This window comes from Mya arenaria, chromosome 2 (genome assembly GCF_026914265.1).
Source record: "Mya arenaria isolate MELC-2E11 chromosome 2, ASM2691426v1".
Classification (NCBI taxonomy): domain Eukaryota; kingdom Metazoa; phylum Mollusca; class Bivalvia; order Myida; family Myidae; genus Mya; species Mya arenaria.
Genome location: NC_069123.1, coordinates 30,350,411 through 30,372,132, shown reverse-complemented (window position 1 = coordinate 30,372,132; position 21,722 = coordinate 30,350,411). Strand labels below are relative to the sequence as shown.

General features: G+C 33.7%; 2 protein-coding genes across 3 annotated transcripts in view; both read left to right on the top strand.

Annotated features, from left to right (window-relative positions):
- LOC128244132 (ecdysone-inducible protein E75-like) overlaps positions 1-737 on the top strand; it is a 28,932-nt gene extending 28,195 nt beyond the window's left edge. For both annotated transcript variants that reach the window (XM_052962150.1, XM_052962157.1), the window contains exon 6: positions 59-737. In XM_052962150.1, the coding sequence (XP_052818110.1) occupies positions 59-255 (197 nt within the window). In that variant the 3' untranslated portion in view covers positions 256-737. The remainder of the gene's footprint in view (positions 1-58) is intronic.
- A 6,089-nt stretch (positions 738-6,826) lies between these two features.
- LOC128244027 (ecdysone-inducible protein E75-like) lies at positions 6,827-17,233 on the top strand. Its single transcript, XM_052962049.1, has 6 exons — positions 6,827-6,976; positions 8,943-9,028; positions 14,962-15,106; positions 15,552-15,700; positions 16,015-16,369; positions 16,556-17,233. The coding sequence occupies exons 1-6, from the start codon at positions 6,961-6,963 to the stop codon at positions 16,750-16,752; spliced, it is 948 nt and encodes a 315-aa protein (XP_052818009.1). The 5' UTR covers positions 6,827-6,960; the 3' UTR covers positions 16,753-17,233.
- The last annotated feature ends 4,489 nt before the right edge of the window (positions 17,234-21,722 follow it).

The following is a 21,722-nucleotide window of genomic DNA, read 5'->3' as shown; positions in this document are numbered from 1 at the left end:
ACTGAGAAAAAAAACTGTGTTTCTTATGTGTGTTATAGTTGGTGGATATACTTTTCAGATCGAGTACCCAATGACTGTACAGATTTTCATGTCGTCATGCAAACAGAGCAGTCACTTCTGCTAGCCTTGAAATACCAGATTGTCATGAACCACAACCGCCATATTGAAATCCTTCCGCATGTTATTGAAATTCTTTGCATACTAAGGGGACTAAGTGAGGTTCATTTAGACACGTTTTTGACATTCTTTTTATGACCGATCTCCGTGTGCCATGTTGACTCTCACTTCACGGATCTTGTGGATCAAAGGGACACAGCTGGCCTTGACATGTTAGATAGTTATGAACTACAACCGCCATATTACAATACTTTCGTATGTGATTGAAATAGGGCTGATAGAGAGCTGCACTTGGACCAGAATTTGACTTATTTTTTTACTGTAATGTAAAGTTACTTTAACGTTCGAGGGAGAGCAATCGTTAACTTATATCTACCGGGAATGCTAATAACTTTTAGAAATATATATATTAACATTTTTGCTGATGACATATTATCCATTTTTTCTTAACGAACCAAGACAATTAATGTTTAATAACATGCCAATTTTTATCTCATTTGTTAGTATCTTGTTTCATTGCCTCCTATTGTTTATCGTTCTACAAATATTTGCTTTTCAAACAATAATTTGATTCAAATTATCATATCACGCACCCAAAAATATGGATGTTATAAAAACAAATAAATTGTATTCAAAGTCATATGGGTTAGTGTTAAATTAAAATAAGTTATATCCAAGTTACGACACTGTCATATCCGTTTTTTCTCAACAGAGCGTACACGTACTTTGACAACCAAATCCAATCCCGATGCAATACATTTTTGAATTTCATCTTGACACAATATAAGTTCATAGTAAAACAGAGCATGTTCCGGTAAGCGCAGTGGTTAACACACTCACATCTCACCAAGGTGATCCGGATTGAGTCCCGTCCTTGGCGTGTATAAGTTTGGTTTGTGGTCATCATGCTGGGCAAGTGGGATCTTTCCGTGCTCTCCAGTTTCTCAAACAGGACAAGACCGGCGTCTCGCGTCTTAGTTTAAACTGAACTTCACACAAAAAACAAACAGACAGAACAACGTGTTTGTCTTCTGAACATTAAAACATGGTTATGGGATGACAAGTTACTTAATTATCAATGTAAGCAATATAAGATATTAAACAAGATATTGTTTAGTAGTTGAAGAAGATCTACTTAACAGCAAATAAAAAAAAAACATCAAAAAAATAAAATAAAAAACGATTAAAGTGTCAAGAACGAACAACAAAGAAGATGCCGAGGAACCATTAAATTTGGCACAAAAAGTGTAACTAATTTGGCATTTTTGATAAAAGAGAATACATTAATCGAATGTGTATAGAATGACAAAAATATTTTCTGTTATGTGGCTGTTATTTACAACTATAACCAAATCTGTTTTGATTGACAAAAAACATGAACATCCATTTTAGCATTACATATTGTCGAACTTTTATTGTAGCTAATTGAAAATTATTGTTTCAGTGAGTCGATTTAAAATCTACGACACATTTAAATCATTTAAGCATTTTCGAACTTTACCCATCGCTGAAGACATCACTACTGCTGAAGAACATGGTTTTTACTCTGATAATGTTTAGGAAGAAAACAAAATTGCAACTCGTTATTGTGATATCTTATTTTGAACATGTAAATATATGAACATTTCTATGGATTTCACCATAAATTATTTGGGTTCGAAGCTGGTCTAACATTTTCTTTCCATGTCTTCAATGGCTTTAAAAAGATCGACAAAAATGAATTAATATTATATCAGAAACACATAACCACTTGCACACAACCAGAAAAAATCAAAACGTCTAAACAAAGCTGAAATATCCCGTCCATCTTAACGGTGCTCGGTAATTTAAACTTCTTCTATTGTAAACCGACACGTCAAGGGGTTTAACTCTTAAACAAATCATTAAGTTACTCATCATTTCCCTTTAAATCTATACCTTGTTTATCATGTTTTACACGTAAACAGTGGGACTTCTTGAATTCTTGACCTATGTTTTTTTATAGAATTTTATAGTATTATATTTCTTATATATTGAATTAAAACCAAATTTTAACGCTGAAGTTTATCAGCATTTATCCCTTTTGTATTTCTGTATAAACGTGTAAATTCTAAAAGTATTTGCAAGCATGCATGTGTATAGTTAAACTCAATTTATCGATAAATATGACTGCACTTGAATCTAGTTTGAATGAATTTAAGTTGTCTGAATAATTAATGTTATTAATGGTAACGACATAGCTTGATGATTTTGTGTGGAGTACAGACATTAAAGTTTCGTGTTTTTTGATAATCGTAATGCACCATTACTTCAAACAGCGGGAAGTGGACGCTTTATCTACTTGCACACCGGGCTTTGAAGAGTTGATTATCTTATTAAATGTCGATCGTATATAGCAAAGTCAACTTCCAAACCTTTTTCCTACGCAGTGGTCCCGTAGGACGAGCAGATAATATATACGTAGGTACAATATCCGTATTCCAGTTATCAACTTACTCTCTACAAGTTCTCTCCCTTTCTTTTTAAAGTTTGAAAGGTGTGCCCGTACTGGCCTTACCCCAAGGCATCCTCCATGAAATAAAAAGAGCCTGGAAAGGTTGTGTTACAACCGGATTGACATCCTAATCAATCCAAATAACAGAAGCGGCCGGTGCTGGTCAAATGGGATCCCTTATATATTGTTCGGGTTGACTGTTGCAATGACTCACTTCCAAGGGAGGCTCAGGGTCACACTTTTACACGAATGTATGTACAATGGTAATAATTAAAATAACACTGCACTGTGGCCAGAAAGTCATGTATGTTAAGTAGTTAGATAAAGTAAACAATGACCGTTATATCTGAGGCAATTTCATATTTGTAAACCAGTCAAGTAGTTTTTATCAGCATCACGCGATTTTCATGACAACAGATAATAGAGTTGATACATATACATAGAAGAGGGAAGGGGCACGGACGAATGGCTTAAACTTCGTTTTTGCAACGGTTTGATGATGTGTTTGTGTCTTCAAATTCCCTTCTTCCTGCATTGGGAACATGTAAACCTTTCATGTTACAAATTGTTGAGCGGCATGCCCTCCCGTGCTTTCTTGTTAAGTGTGCGCGAAGTTGTAAGCGTATTCGAGCATATAGAAGACTTACATATGTCCTGGCCTTGATTGCCTACTCGGAGAAACCATTAACAATTAAGTATTTGGTGTCATGTACATATAGTATGAACACTCGGCCATGTTGCATGTTTAAAATGCGCGTTGGCAGTTTTACATTATCGAGGCCGATTGTTCAAACTGTTTGACCGCATGAAAAATAAGATAAGAATCAGTTCTTATATTTACATTTCCCCTTTTCACTTCTAAATTTGTTGTGGTAATAATGATTTGGGTTGTAGTAATTATCGCGTGTATAAAGAAAACTGATCAAGAATGTTTAGTATGTGTATTACATGTGCATGACCTTGATAAGCTGCAAAATGAACGCAAATTTCATTGTACAGAAAATGAAGTTCGAATGACGTTCAACGTTGTTTCAGTTTAGTCAGTGACGGGTTACATTGTTTTGATTCGACCCGCCCCCTCTCCCTACGATTCAGTCCCGCTTGAAAGTCGTACGCAATCTGCTGTCAAGAAAACCAATATCATCTATACTTTAATTTCATGGACACGGACCCCATGCCGAGTGAAGGTCGGGCTGATGCTATATGTTTAGTGTGATAACTATGTATCGCAAATGTCCTGAAAACACCAGTGTATAATAAAGAATACCAAGTGCTGAAATCAACAACTGACACAGCAAATATGTCTTGCAGATAAAATGAACTGATTGCTAACAATGAGGCAATGCATTTTTTATATAGACCGGCAATAACGCAAGAACGCAACCACTTGTACGCCAAGTACTAGGACGTCCCAGCCATAAACAATATGCCGCAGGCTCCTTAAAGAACCTTGAAATTCCAGATACTGGATTATATGCATGGTGTGTTGTATTAAGTTTGTAATCCCATTTTTAAATATTTTTTGCCCAACTGCGAATTCCTCCAATCGCCTGGAATGTCACAAGCCCAGATAAAACAAAAAAAGTTGTTTCGATTTGATTAAACTGACATTGCATTTAGTCCGACTAACTCACGACTGACGATTTTTTTCACGCCACAAAATTGCATGCAATATTCCACCAAACAAATTTAACATGGAGATATAGCGTCCTTAAACAACATTGAAATAGAGCTCTAGCCCAAGAAAATTGAGATGAACACCCTCTGGGCGAAAGAAACCATGGTCATCCAGGGAAATGTCAACATTGAGGAAGCTGTGGTTTTCTGTCCTCCTAACTTTATCCTCACCGAACCGATTTACCCGTTGACGGCTTTTATTTATCCAAAAGGGAATTCTTATGCCAGTATAAAAGAATGGAAGTCCAAACAAGGGCTGTATATGGAAAAACAGGTCATATCCGCTCAAATGAAGAAGGACGACCTCTTGTTGTTTAACTAGGAAGGGAACTCGGGTCTCAATAAATTATCGTCCGTCGCAGATCTTCTCTCCCCGGAAACAGAGGCAAGCGACTGAATTGTCAAGCCCAAGGTTGTCCCGCCCTTGGTGGGTGTACTGTTGCCCAGCCCAGAAAGGGATCAAATCCCCAACAATCCAGACATCTGTAAAATTGTTTAAAAAAAGGAGTACATTGATTGAGCAAGTGTAAGTGTGTGAACATGTTGAGGTAGGCGTTATAGTTGGCATGAGCTCAACGTTTTGTAGGCGTTCGATTTCCATCGGCCAAGCCGCATAATGGCTGCGGGAGATGGACCCTAGGCGACAAGATCAGATGCTTGACCTATGCGGAAATTGTGATTTAAAAGTGTTTTTTTTTCTATTTTGTAAGCAGAATTGTGTCTAAATGAGGCCGGGTGACAGCTATGGCATTACCATGTCAGAAAAAGGGTCCCTGTACTTGTGGACGATATACCGTTAAGGCTTATAACGTCCTCAAAATAATTTGTACTGACTGAGAGGCCGTGTCTTTATGGATATCATAATGTTGCATCGTGCTGCCTGACGTGGAGGGTCGGGAACTACTAGTACGCTTAATCTTAATAAGATTGACCATTTTGACAACTTTTTCATTTTTTGTCTTGGAATGAACCATTTTTTGCGGTAATATCTCGAAACCAGTGATATAATACTGGTGACAAAATATTAGATCCCCTGTCACACTATAGCGAGTTTAGGCTACGAGTTGTTGCGAGATCCAACTCGCCTAAACTCTTCAGGTGTCATGTTTGACTCGAAGCCTTGTCGTAACATATCGAAGACATGTCTTCCCATAAAGAAAACACTCGGCAAGCAGTGGCAAGAACTTTAAACGGTTTGAAATTGTCGTACGAGATTTCGTCTCGTACAGGAGTACATGTGGTAGGGGCGTCGAACAAACTCGAACACTTGTGGTAGACATGTCGTCACTTGTCGCAGCTTCTCGCCGCGTCTTAAAGTCGCTCGACAATCTATGAGTTAAGCAGCGACTCAGGAGGACATTATTACGATCTCTGCTCGAGATTCGTTCGAGTTGTTGGGAGTTTGTAAGTACGCCTTCGACATGTTCTCGAGACTGCGATTCCCGGCGAGTTCATATATATATCGGCAATAAAAAGCACTGTATCATTTCTCCTGAAGATTTCAACTAGTAAAAATCACTGTTTTACAAGAGATAAAACAGTGTTAGACTAGTCATGACATGACTAGTCACGCTTAGTCATGATCTATGGCCTCACCCAATACCTTCTGCGGGCTCTCCTTCTTCTGTTTTGCCTGTACTGTGAAAGCTGAGCAATGGCAAGATCATCCCCTGATCACCTTCTTACATCTGGGCAAGAAGTTCGAGGTTTCTAAGTCTATCTGCCATTGCTACGAAGCGTAACCTACGCTGATCAACTGGGATTTGGTCCTGATGTGCAGCACCAGTTCGCCATGTGTCGTCCTCTCTCGTACACTCTTAATAACTCACTCTTAATAACTCGTCATGATATCGTGCACAGGAATATCAGCATACTCGTAGAAATCTCTGTGGTTGTCGAAAAAGTGTCGTTCACAGATCGTTCCGATGTTGCTTAAACTCGAGCTTAACAGAAGAATGTCGTACTACTCTCGTATTAACATGGAAGAGAACTCGAACAGGTCTCGAATTGATGTTCCTAGCATCAGAATCCGCGGTCATCTCGTGGTATTTTTGGCGAGTTATAATTCACCAGCACTCGTGGTAACTCGCGGATCCAAGTCGTCACAGTGTGACAGGGTCCTTAGAACATTTACGTTCGACAATTGAAGTTGTATGGCTAAAAGCATTACTAACGCTTTAAAAAAAATGAGCTTTTCGGCATGAAACATCAATTGTCGAACGTAAATAAATAAAACTGTGATCTGACCTTTGTCAACAGTCTCTTATCACTGGTTTCCAGACCTTTACGCAAAAATTGGCTCATTCTAAGACAAAACAAAGTTGTCAAAACGGTCCATCTGTGGGAGTGCAGCTTTAAATTAAACTAATTTAAACTAATCATCAAACGAATGATAAGGTAAATTTAGATATAGTTTTTATATAACGAATTTCAAATTAAACTAAACTTAACGTAACTTTTCTTAAAACAAACGCAAAATGCATGAATTAACGACTCCCAAAGTCTATTGTAACATTAGTATGCCAAGTTTATACTTCTTAATAGACACATTCAATGTCAGAGTGACATGCATGTTTGTGCAGTTGTGCAGTTGTGCATTTATTGTAAAACGATTGTAATTCTATATGCGAACACTACGTGTATAATATCATTTTAAGTCTCCTTCGAGTGTTCTTGTATTCACAGGATTAACGATGTCGGCTTTACATGGTAATAAATTAACACATTTAATCAATAAGTTAATAACATACTAACCTTTAGTTTAGATAAAACTTCTCTTATTCGTATACAATTCCTTTCATATATATGTATGTGTTCTTTCTCACTATACGTTTGAATTTAATCATATAAAAAATGTTAAATCATGAATATCAGTACATGATATTGCAATTATTTTATTATTGGTATAAACTAAGGGGATGATTAAAATTGTTATCATTGTTTATATATTTCCATATCATTTTCCTTCAGCTTAGTATTATCCATCAATCAATGTACATGGATATATGTATATATCTACAGACATAAATGAAACAAAATCCGACCGAGGAAATAAAAATGGAAAAGTTGCAGTGAAAAAATGCATACTATATTGTTATAAGTGATTCATAATGCTATGCTAAAATAACAAAAAACAAAAAGTAACAAAACTTTGGTATCATTTGAAACTTTTCCTAACAGAAAATGTATAAAGTTTTCCTTATTCATTTTGATTTTGCCGAAGAATCGAATCTCAAAGAAGACCGTACTAGCTTTAAAATTATATCTAAATTTAATTAATTAATTCATTCATTCATTAATTAATTAATTAATTTATTTATTTATTTATTTATTTATTTATTTATTTATTTATAATTTATTTATTTATTTATTTATTTATTTATTTATTTATTTATTTATTTATTTATTTATTTATTGATTTATTCATTCATTCATTCATTCATTCATTCATTCATTCATTCATTCATTCATTCATTCATTCATTCATTCATTCATTCATTCATTCATTCATTCATTCATTCATTCATTCATTCATTCATTCATTCAATCATTCATTCATTCATTCATTCATTCATTCATTCATTCATTCATTTATTTATTTATTTATTTATATTTATTTAGTTATTTTATTTTTTTATTTCATTCATTCATTCATTCATTCATTCATTCATTCATTCATTCATTCATTCATTCATTCATTCATTCATTCATTCATTCATTCATTCATTCATTCATTCATTCATTCATTCATTCATATTCATTCATTCATTCATTCATTCATTCATTCATTCATTCATTCATTCATTCATTCATTCATTCATTCATTCATTCATTCATTCATTCATTCATTCATTCATTCATTCATTCATTCATTCATTCAATCATTCATTCATTCATTCATTCATTCATGCATTCATTCATTTATCTATTTATTTATTTATTTATTTATTCATTTTTTTTATTTATGCATGCATGCATCTATCCACCATATTTATTCATTCATGCATTCATGCTTTAGTAAAATCATACACTATAATAGTTAAGAAACTCAAACTAAATGGTTTTATTTAGTGATGAGAATTTTTTTTTTTATTAAATGATGAGAAAGTTAGCCTAATTTAATATAACTGAGTGCTGAGAAACTTCTTAATGTATTACATTTTGTTTTGAAAAAGTTAGCTATAGTGTTTTTCAGTAAAGTGAATTGTTATTTTGTGAAAAGGGGTAAATGCATTCCTTTTAGTGCTAAGAAAGTAAGCTTAAATGTACACCACTCACTAATGAGAAAAATAGCCTAAATGTATTTTCTCTAGTCCTTAACTAATAGCTTTTAATTCTTACAGTGTTAGCATTAACATATTTTATTTAATGAAAAATAAGTTAGCCTTAATGTATTTTATTTAGTGCTGGAAATAAGCATCAATGCAATACATTTAATGCTGTGAGAAAGTTAGTCATAGTGTAACCCGTCTAGTGCATTGCAAGATTGTAAAAAACAGTGCAAAACTTTCGGGTTATTTTTAGAATTTTCACACAAACATTTTAACTATATGATTAAGCCAGTCAATAAATAGCTTTAAGCGATTTTGATCATCAGATAAATACAATACAATTGCAATCTTTGGTGATATGTAATCAAAAAGTATGAAAGGAAAATAAGGTTTTTGTTTTATAGGTGCCGATGGTTTCCACATATGCCGGGTTTGCGGTGACAGGAGCTCGGGGCTACATTATGGGGTTCTGTGTTGTGAAGGTTGTAAGGTATGACATTCCAAAAAAGTATGTTTGTGTTTTCGAGTGAATATTGAAAAATACTGTTTTACTTTGAGCCTATTAATCATATTTTCATGTTACATATTTTTCTGTTAGTATTATTATGTCGGTGTTTACCTGAAATCATAGGTTGTACTGTTATATCATGTCGGTGTTTACCTGAAATCATAGGTTGTACTGTTATATCATGTTTGATAGACATGTACCATAAGTAAGGTTGTATTGCTGTGTGATATTTTGGTAGACTTATACCAGAAGTTGTATGTTCTGTTATTGTGTGATATTTTGGTAGAAATATACATGAAGTCGTAGGTTGTGGTGTTATGTGATATGTTGGTAGACATAATTATGCCAGAGATTGAATGTTCTGTTATTATGTCATATTTCAGTAGACATATATACCTGAAGACGTAGGTTGTGTTGTTATGTGATATTTTGGTAGACATATGCCAGAAGTTGTATGTTCTGTTATTATGTCATATTTTGGTAGACATATACATGAAGTCGTAGGTTGTGTTGTTATGTGATATTTTGGTAGACATATGCCAGAGATTGAATGTTCTGTTATTATGTCATATTTCGGTAGACATATACCTGAAGACGTAGGTTGTGTTGTTATGTGATATTTTGGTAGACATATACCTGAAGACGTAGGTTGTGTTGTTATGTGATATGTTGGTAGACATATGCCAGAGATTGAATGTTCGGTTATAATGTCATATTTCGGTAGACATATACCTGAAGACGTAGGTTGTGGTGTTATGTGATATGTTGGTAGACCAATATCAGAGGTCATAGGTTTTGTTGTCAATATATATTTTGGTTTACCTATTTCAGGAGATGTATGTGTTGTTATGTGATATGTTAGTAGACATAAACCAAATATTGAATGTTCTGTTATTATGTCATATTTTGGTAGACAAATACCTGATGTCGTAGGTTGTGTTGTAACTTGTATGTGATGTTTTGGTAGACCCATAACAGAGGTTGTCAGGTCTGTTGTAATGTTATATTTTGTAGACATATACCAAAGGTTGTATGTTCTGTTGTAATTTTATATTTTGTAGACATATACCAGTTGTTGTATGGGCTGTTGAAATGTTATATTTTGGTAGAAATATACCAGAGGTTGTATGTTCTGTTGTTATGTTATATTTTGGTAGACATATAATTAGCATAAGTCTTAAGTTATGTTATATGTGAAATTTTGGTAGACATATACCAGAGGTTGTATTTTCTTTTATAATGTTATATTTTGGTAGACATGTACCAGGAGTTGTATGTTCTGTTTTTATGTGATATTTTTGGTAGACATTCGCCAGATCTTATAAGTATTGATGTTGTGCATCGTCGGCAATCCCAAATACACTGCATTATATACATATTATATTAATTGTGGAGGTGCGTTATAGTGTATTGAGAGTATCCGACGATGTACCTAGGGCAGATTTTGCACGTTTTTTCCATTTCAAAATTTACCTGTGTACCACGTTATTCTTCGTAAGTTTTAAAATAGCGTTTTTATATTCATATAACATATGTCACGTGACTTTCAAATGCTAAATTTACATACTTCATGGCATCCCGTAAGAGCTGACATTGCAGGAGAGTGGAAAATGTATGCGAAATAATGTAGACACAAAGCCCGACAGATCAACATCGCTGATGCAATTTATCAAAACAACTTTTGAAAGAGGTTAACTCTGTTTAAAATGACAGCAAGTTGAGTGTGTGAACGATCTTATGACCATCAAGGTGTTATATATATATATATGTTTAAGTTTTATAAAGCTTTTATCGACTCATGTTTAACCTGTAAAATCTGCGTCAAACTAATTAAATAATTTTAAAGAAAATGCAAAAAAAGCAGCAATGATTTGCAATAAAAACACAATTATATTATTATGATCGATTAACATATGCAATGCATTAAGTCAGACTCATTAAAGCATATGCGAGATGCAGACAGATACACCACATGTGCAGCAGCATGTAGCAAGACACAGTGCAATGACATTATAGTTCATTCGAAACAAATCACAAAGCATGAGAATAAAATGGTACTTCAAAATGTTTGCATTTATCTAAAGGTCTACTTTTACTCCCAAATAAGATTTACCACAATGTATAATATTGTTTTAATATTCCAAAAGGATGAATAAATGTCGAAAACAATTATTCTCATGAAGAAAACCGAGTTTAATTTGAAAGAAATGAGTATAAAGCACGGTATTTCTACCTTATGAGACTATAATAGACTACAGTAAATCTTTAAGTATTTACCAATCATTAAATATTTTTGTGCTTTCTGCTATTAAATACACGTTTACAATCTAGTAATCAGTAATTAATGTTTTCCATAAATGCATTGTTTAGTAAGTAGGTAAAGGTTTATCATTCAAAATTGATGTTTGTTATACATGTGTATGTATTGATTTTGAATAAGGGTGTCACTTTAAACAAGACAAATACTCTAATATAATTACAGTAAAATATACATACAGTAAACGTACCTTTTAGGTTATGCTATTAACAAATACCAATATATACTTACTTGTTGTATTATATTCAATAATTTGTGGAGAATAACTACAAGTCGTAGTCTGTGTCCTGTACTATATAGTTGGGATTGAATCAAGTTGAGTCTATGATGTGTTGACTTTGTCGAAATTCACAATCATACAAGATACAAGAATCATTATTTTAGGTCGGGTTTATCTTAAGAAGAAACATTAGCTCCTCAATGTGCTATTTTCCGACATGAATAACAAACATACATGACATATCAAAACATAACAATGAGCTTGTGACCTGGAAATAAAAGCATATAGTTTAAGATAAGTAGAAATTTGGAAGCAGTATTTACAAAAACCCTTCCTTATTGTATTCATGCATGCAACAAAAATAAGATTGGTTAAAGCATTGAAAACAGTGATAACATCAACAAGTTATGGAAAACAGTTACTATGCTGTGATTTTGTAATAGTTTGTAGGGATAGACTATAGTTTGTTTAGTGTTTTGTTTTGTAATATTGTGTAGGAATTTATAATGTTTCACATGCTATGTTGTTTGGAAATATTTTGTAGGGACATTCTCTAATTTGAATGCTTTGTTATTATGTAAAACAAACGTTTTCACTATAATGATTTTCAAACCCATTATATTTTATTATATTGCATTGTAGTATGTATCTTTCAGTTTCATTTGTCAGTCAATAATACAAAGCAAGTGAACATTTAACATGAAATACAGGTTTCCAATTATTTAAAGTGACACTCTTAAAATCAAAATCTCAAAATCAATACATATACATGTTAAACAAACATAAATTTTGAGTGATGTATCTTTAACTACTTACTAAAAAATGAATTTATGGAAAATATCAATTACTGATAACAAAATTGTAACCGTGTATTTAAAGCTGCACTCTCACAGATTGAACGTTTTGAAAACTTCATTTTTTTCTTGTAATGAGCCAATTTTTGCGAAAATCATTGGAAACCAGTTATATAGGACTGCTGACAAAAAAATAGATCGCAGATTTTTATATTTAAGTTCAAAAATTGATGTTTTATGCATTTTTCTTAAACCGTTAGTAACGGTTTAAGCCATAAAATATTAATTTTCGAACGAAAATATAAACATCTGCGATCTGATCTTTTGTCAGCAATCTTTTATCATTGGTTTGCAGGTATTTTCGCAAAAGTTTCCTCTTTCCAAGACAAAAAATAAAAAAGTTGTAAAAATGGTAAATCTGTGAGGGTGCAGCTTTAATAGCTGAAAACTCAAAAATATTAAAGATTGGTGAATGCTAAAAGATTTAGACTGATATACTATCATCTTATAAGGTAGAAATGCCGTGTTTTCTGCGCATTTCTTTCAAATAAAACTCGGAATCCTTCGTAAGAATAATTGTTTTCGACATTTATTCATCCTTTCTGGTACATTTCAACAATTGTATTAAATTGTGGTAAATCTTATTTGGGAGAAAGAGTGCATCTTTAAGTTCAAAACCATTTACGTTTATGAATACATGTTGAAACGCGATAATAGAAAATAAATTTAAAAAAAACTAAAACATTTGCAAACCTTTCATGAAAGTCACAAATGGTTGATAAATTTGAAGCATTAACAAAGTTTACCTCATTATTCAAGCTTGAACTAAAAATAACGATTACGGATTTAAGTTTTTATATTAAAAAAAAAATCCACGCAGCTCATATACATCTTTTATGTCTGAATTTGCACTAGATGGTGTGTAGGAGGTGAATATCTTCAAAGAGAACATTTAATACTTGTACTAGCTCACTGCCTGCGTAATTGAATTCTGCCCGACGCATGAAACAGTTAACAGACTTAAGTTTATGATTTGACGGCTTATAGTGCAAGATGGTTGTAACTCGGTATAGAGATTTAAGGCGTTATAACAGTTTTCTGCTAAGCCCCCCAAAAAAGGCCATGGCATTATTTACTGAACCAGGTTATTTGTTTCATTTTGTATAGACGTATCATGTTACTTCTACGAAAACAGTCATTCTATACGGGCTTGCATTACTTGAGGTTTTAAAAAAATATCAAGGCTGCCTGTTTGGCGGGTGCATAGACTGATAGCGTGGGTATATCTGAAAAATCATGAAGTGGTGCAGTTTAACTTTACGCAGACATGTGAATCTTATATTCCCAGTTCATTGCTCAGTTTACGTACAATCGTACAGGCATTCTTATAAACAGGATGTATAACAGAGTCATGAAAACTACGTATTGATTGGGGGGGGGGGGGGGGTATGCGACTCCAATCGGAACTCCTTGGCAAATTTCCATCCAAAACAAACTCGGATGTATATAGACAGTTTACAGTGTCAGATTTCTTTACATTTGACTTCGCTGCAAGTAAATCTCGTAGTGATTTCAATTAAGCAGTTAAAACTAAGGACCTTACTCTAAAAAATATTAATTATCTTTCTAATAATGCACTTCACTGGGAATCAATTTGAACTTAGTTATATAAAATACACGTTAAAACAATTCAATTAACTAATACATTAATTTATAATATTATGATTAATTTCACAAACAACTTCTTCTGATATGCCGGCGTATATTCAAAGTGATATTATACACGCCAATATAGAGATATCATACACCAATTCAGAGTGATATTATACACTCATTAAGAGTGATATCATATACCCATTTAGAGTGATATCATACACCCAATTAGATGATATTAAACACCCATCCAAAGGGATATTATACACCCATTCAATGTGATATCATACACCCATTCAAAGTGGTATCATACACCCATTCGAAGTGATATCATACACCTTTTCCAAGTGATATTATACTCATATTCAGAGTGATATCATACACCCATTCAAGGTGATATCATACACCAACCCAGAGTGATAGTATACACCCATTCAAAGTAATATCATACACCCATTCAAAGCGAAATCATATAGTCATTCAAAGTGATATCATACACCCATACAAGGTGATATTTTACACATATTCAGAGTGATATCATACACCCATTCAAAGTGATATTATACACCCATTCAGCGTGATATCATACACCCTACAAAGTGATATTATACACCCATTCAGAATGATATTGTACACACATTCAGAGTGATATCATACACCCATTCAAAGTGATATCGTAAACCCATTCAAAGTGATATTATACACCCATTCAGAGTGATATCATACACCTATTCAACCCTAACAGAGTGATATATTAAGACAGCCATTCAGAGTAATAGTATACACCTTTAAAAAGTGATAGCATACACCTTTACAGAGTGGTACAATACATTATTACAGTTTTGTAATACGCCGTTTTGTACCAATCAAATAAATATCTAATATATCGGTAGTAAAATAACACACCTAATTTTGTTCTCATCTGTTTCAGGGATTTTTCTTCAGAACCGTCCGTAAAAATAAACAGTACGACGTATGCCGCCGACCGGGTCGATGCATTGTCCTGAAATCAAGCCGAAACGGCTGTAAATTTTGTCGAATGCAACGATGCCTTGACCTTGGCATGAGCTATGAAGGTAGAACGTGATGTCATTCTGTCATTGTTTAATCCCGTATTTAATGGACCAAAACAAGATTAGCACACATTAGCTTTCAGGGCAGACATAAATAACGCTTTGCACAAGTGTAGATTAATTGCAAATATTAAACCACAAGAACTTGATCCAGAATGAAGTTACCTTTAACTAAATTAAATATTGAAGAACATTTGCGAACACCAATCATTCATTCATGAACTTGTCTGTAAACTCGTTTTACAGACGCACAAGCACGTGAGTCATAATGCAATAACTTGGTTACTTTATTTTTAGTTAGACTTGAAGTTTTAAATAACTTATATATTAATTTTATTACACGGATGAATTATGGGTATGATAATAAATATGATAAAAACACAATTATGTTCTTCATCCTCTTTAAAAGTAACGTGCATTCGTTTATTCACACATTTTAACATTTTAGCTGTAAAGATGGGACGACCAAAAAACAATGACAAAAAGGCGCTCACAATCACCAAAACAACGTCAATCAACGAAACGAAGGACAAACTCATTCTGAACGTTTATTCAGCCTTCATGAAAGCCATGCAAGGTATCAAATCGGCAAGACAGGTAAGGCAAAACTCTAAAGATCACAGAACCTTAATTTTTTATGGTATCTTAAGACAAACCGTGACCTTGATTATAGAAAAGGTCTAACGTTTTGGAAATATATGTGAAACAGCTCTTACAAGACCTTGGATGTCAGTCAACAGTTCTTAAATACAACAAGACAGGCTAACAGTTCTATTTCAAAACCAGGTGCGTTTTGTTTCGAAATGTTAAATCTGAAATAAAACGACCAATTGGTTGCACAGAAAACCGTTTTTTTTAATATTACAGAACCAATGTTTCAGCTCAGGATATGTTTTCTTTTCGCTTTGCAGGATGCTGATATTACAGAATCTGATTGGAGTTATTACATTGTAACTGGAATGGTCAACTTTTCATCTATTTTTGCAAAAGAACAATACATGTTTAGGAAACTATCAACTGAGACACAGATCTTGTTGCTAAAATCAGCCTTGCTTGAGCTGGCAGTATTCAAAGATATTCTTGAACCAACAAATAACAACAGCAGCAAGTGCCAGAACCTTGAAGTTATGAAGGCGGACCAAAAATGTGACAAAGTGATTGAAGCACTTCATGATACTGGTTCAAAAGTAAAGCATAAATTAGATGGCATAAAATTGACGTTCGTGGAAATTGGATTGTTTCTTGGATTGATATTGTTCTGTTCTGGTGAGTAAACATATGTTTTAAATGTTTCTTAACTTATACAGATACTGCACTTTAGAAATGAGAATGAAATAGTGAGATGTCCATAATTTTGATAACATTTAGCTATGCTTATTTCAAGGTAAATTTTACTACCATTTTCATTTAATTGTGTTCCTTAAGTGTGTAACATTTATATATTCTTTTCAGACCGAGTATCCAATGACTGTAAAGATTTTAATGTCGTCATGCAAACAGAGCACGCTCTTCTGCTAGCCTTGAAATACCAGATTGTCATGAACCACAACCGCCATATTGAAATCCTTCCGCATGTTATTGAAATTCTTTGCATACTAAGGGGACTAACTGCGCTTCATTTAGACACGTTTTTGAAATGCTTTGTATGACAGATCTCCATGTGCCATGTTGAGTGTAACTTTACGGATATTGTGGAGCAGAGGGACACAGCTGACCTTGACAAACACAATCGCCATGTTAAAATACTTCCGTATGTGATTGAAATAGGGAAGTAAGAGAGTTGCACTTTGGCTTTGTTTTCTTGCCTGTGATGTTAAGTTATTTTTGCGGTTAAAGGGGAATAATGATTAATCAATATCTAGCCGGAAAGCCTTTAACTTTTAGTTATCAATTTTGCTGATAGCTCTTAATCAACATTTTTACCTTACGAGTTAAAAATATATTATTGTCACTAACATGCCACTTACTTTATTTATTTGTTAAAATAGTATTTAATTGCCACTAATTCTACTTGTATTTGTTTTTCAATCAATACATTAAGTTTGATAAACATGTTTATATGAGTTCAAATGTGTTATATCACCACTCAATTGAGTATATATTATAACAGCAAATAAATTGTTTGCAAAGCATATGTGTTAACGAAAACATAAAGTAAGTAGCCTCTAGGATATGACACTAACATGTTCTTACTTATTAAACGGAGCGTACACTTTTATTGATCCTCACATTAATACCGATGAAATGATATCTTGAATTTCATCTTCACACAATATATCTTAATAGTCAAACGGAACAACAAACACGTTGTCCGGTAAGCGCAGTGGTTTTCACACTCGCTTCTCACCAAGGTGTCTCGGGCGTTAATGAGTTTTGGTGGCGGTCACCAAGCCCGGCCAGTTAACTTTCGCCGTACATTCCAATCTCCCCTACAACACCATACCAGACTCTCCGGTCACATCGTGCCAAAGAGAATGACTTAGCATAAATTAACTTAACTTCTTCATAAGGCGTAAACACCACTAACCCGACTAACCCTTTTTTCTTCCCGACCTTACAGTTTTGCCGTTTTGTGGATTCTTTTTCGTAATTTCATTAAAAAATGTGCATTTGTTAAGTGCACATGTTAAAATTTAACCATTTTATAACAAAAAAATTCTGCAATAGGGATATACCCTGATATGGCACCGGATTTTCAAACTTCATCATTTTTCTTAAAATATTCCAAAAAAAGAATCTTAAAATTCCAAACTAAAGCTTATTATACTTAAAATGTGAAAAAAAAATGATTTTTTTTTTAAGATATGCATTTTGTACTTAAAAAAATGCTTTCAATATGTTTTCACATTTTTGGTATTATAAATGTTAGTTTAGGATTATAAGATTTGTTTTGATTTTTTTTTTCAAAATATGATTAAGTTTGAAAATCCGGTGCCAGTGTTTTAGACATATTTAAATTAATTAAGCATTTTTGACTGTAACCCCTTGCTTCACATCACTACTGCTAAAAACATATAAAGTGAAGATAGAAAACAACATTGCAACTCGTTATTGTAATATCATATTTTGAAAATGTAAAAGTGTGTAAAAAGTATATTGATTTCAATATACATGTAAATCTTGGTTGTCGCAGCTGGCAGCAGCGACAAAAAATAAATACCTTAAATATCAGAAATAAATAATCACTTCCATACAAATGGAAAATCGATCACGTCCAAATCAAACTGAAATATTTCGTCCATCTTAGCAACATGAAAGATATACTACTTGGTTTTCCAAATAGAAAATATCTGAATTTTGTTTAGAAAAAGCATTAATGTTATGCATTTACAATAAAGAGACCAAAATAATAAAACATTTAACACATATGAAATTGCCGACTGTCGGAGCATTGTCAAAATCAGCTTTTGAGAACTGAGTCAAAATGTTTCAAGAACAAACTTGAGAAACGAACCTAAGTCAGCGTTCTTTGACTAAAATTGTTTAAGATATTTAAACTGACCTTCGTCGGAACAAATTAGCAGCTGTGACGTCATGTACCACGTGGTCTGTACACACTGATAAGGAAATGGATGAGCTTTTTTCTCAACCTATCCATCGATAAATATTTGACTGTATATGCGGCACGTAAAGGGGGACAAACTTTACACAAATAGTATCACATTCGGAGCTCCTTGGCCATTTTTTTCAAAAACAACCTCGGATGTATTTGGACGGTTTACATACTCAAAAAGTGGTACGTTTAAGTCCGCTGCAAATATATCGCGTAGTGATCTTATTTAGCAGTTAAACTTTATGATTTAACTCTTGGGAATCTTAATTATGTTTGCAATAAAACACTTCACCGGCAATCAATTTAAACTGAGATCAATAAATACAACTCTAAACACTACATTTAATTAATGATATTATTCAAAAATATACGAACTACTTCAACTGATGTACCGGCATACATCCGAGGTTGTTTTCGATAAAATGGCCGAGGAGTTCCGAATGATAGTATCATTATGCTACTAATAGTTTCCCTTAAATTCTGTACCGTGTGAGTGAGGTAGGTTAAATATGTATAATAAAAAGTGGGGCTTGTTGATTTCTTCATACTGTATTTAAATTTTTAGATTATGGAATTATAATTGTTTTATATCTCCATTATATATTGAAGTTATATTAAATTGTAATGCTAATGTATTAAAGTATTTATCATATTTGTATTTTTGTATATACTTATGAAGCTGAAAAAAATATCAACATGTTTGCACGTGTAAAGTTGATCTCTTACATAAGATATATCGATAAGTGGACAAAACTGTTATGAATTTAAGATTTCTGAATATTAAACTTATTGTTAATGGATACAATATGACTTTTATTTTTGTGTGGGGTACAGAAATTAAGTTAAAATCACTAGCGGCTTAAGGGGATTGGGGTCGCCCCGGCGCCCCCTTTGCACTCCCAACAATTGCCGTTTTATGTCAATATCGGAGATGAAAAAAAGAAAAAATCACGCACGCTAAAAATACACCATTTCGGACTACAAATTGCTAAAAGTTTTGTTTTGCATATGGGCGGTTCTGCGGCCCTTTTTTGAGCAGTGATCTCCGATGGCGAACAGAGACTATATCTACGTAAAATACCCGCATTCTATTCTTCAGTCTCTTCATGTGTTCTCCCTTCCACTTCATAATTTTAAAGATCCAGTCTTACTCCCAAGTAAGAAGCGGGTAAAATACCCCCATTCCATTCTTCAGTCTCTTCATGTTTTCTCCCTTGCTCTTTATAGTTTTAAAGATGCACTTTTACTTCCAAATAAGAAGTACCACCATTAATACAATTGTTTTAATTTACCGAAAAGGATTAATAAATCTCGAAAACAATGGTTCTTATGAAGGATATCATGTTTAATTTGAAAAATAGGTGCAGACAAGACGGTATTTCACGGTATTTCCACCTTATGAGACGATAGTTGATCACTGTACATCTTTTAGGACCCACCAGTCATTTAAAATTTGTGCGTTTTCAGCTATTAAATACAAGGTTACAATCTTGGTATCAGTAATTAATACTTTCCATAAATGCATTATTTAGTACGCAGTTCAAGGTTTATCACTCAAAATGTATGTTTGTTATACATGTGTATGTATAGATTTGAAATAGGAGTAACACTTTAAAGGTACGCCTGCGCCCATCTGTTGCGTTATGGCTTACTCCACCGCAACCTTCGTGTGGTAATAAAACGGCATTAAGAAGCCTTTAGAGGAGGGATAATTCACCTTCAATGAAGTGTTAAGCTGTAGAGAATAATTTAGAGCCTAAGAAGGCTGTGTTATGCACCAGGTAATTGTAACCACGGCCCCCAGGTCCGGGGAATAGCAGGGATTTTGACTTTCCGTCAAGCCAAGCCCGTGTAAAATACCCGCCCTGCGGGACGAACTGCTGGTAAAATTCCGCCAAATGTCCTCGCGCCACAGGGACCCTAAGTAAGGCCCATCCCCCGGTATTTTTGGCGCGATGACAAACCTACCGCATTCACCCGGCACTGCGGGGCCACCTGGAAGGTAAAACACGGCCTATTTCACAGGCTTTCCCCGGTATACCCTCGGACCTAAGGGCCGTGGTTACAATTTTCTGGTTCATTACAACCATCCTTACTAAACGAAAAGTGAGAAGCGGCCAGTTCCGGTCAAATGGGAGACCATAACTATTGTTCGGGTTGCATAATGCAACGATTCACTTCCAAGGGAGGTTCAGGGTCAAACTGTTGTACGCATGTGTGCACAGTTTTAGTAATTGTATTTTTTTAAAGCATCACGCGATTTGCGTCACAGCAGTAAATGGGGATTGATACATCTACCTAGCAAAGAGAGGGGGTGCAGAGGCATGGTTAACAATGGGTTAATACAATGATTTAACGTGGTTTAACTTTTAATAGTTTTGACTTCCTTATTCAGGATTGTGTATGCCTGGCCACAAAATCACAAAAAGCTTAAAGAACATTTTTTATACCAACACTAAGTCTCATCTTCAAAATCTTAGTATTTTTGGCAAACTTAATATGAAACAATTTACTTGACTTTTTATTTTTGATTATATTTTACTCAAGTTTAAAATATACATGTTGCTAACGGTACAATTCTAACCCTTAGATTGTTTTCAATCATCATGATGTATCATGACTTGTTCCATGTTCTTCTCCTTTTCTGTTTTGCGATAACTATTCATTATACATATTTTTTTTTTCTGTTATTTGAAGTATTTGAAACTTTCCTTAAGTGGTTGATGCATTTAAAATGACGCTATTCAGCATGTTAAAATTACCCAATCTCTACTCTTTCATCTTTGCATATTATTTGCATATTTTCTTTAAAGTGACACTCTTATTCAAAATCAGTTCATACACTTGTATAGCAAACATATAATTTGAGTGACAAACCTTTAACTACTTACTTAATAATGCAATTATGGAAAATATTAATTACTGATAACAACATTGTAACCGTGTATTTGATAGCAGAAAGCACAAAAATATTAAATGATTGGTGAATGCTAAAAGATTTACTGCGATCTACTATAGTCTCCTAAGGTAGAAATACCGTGTTTTATGCACATTTCTTTCAAATTA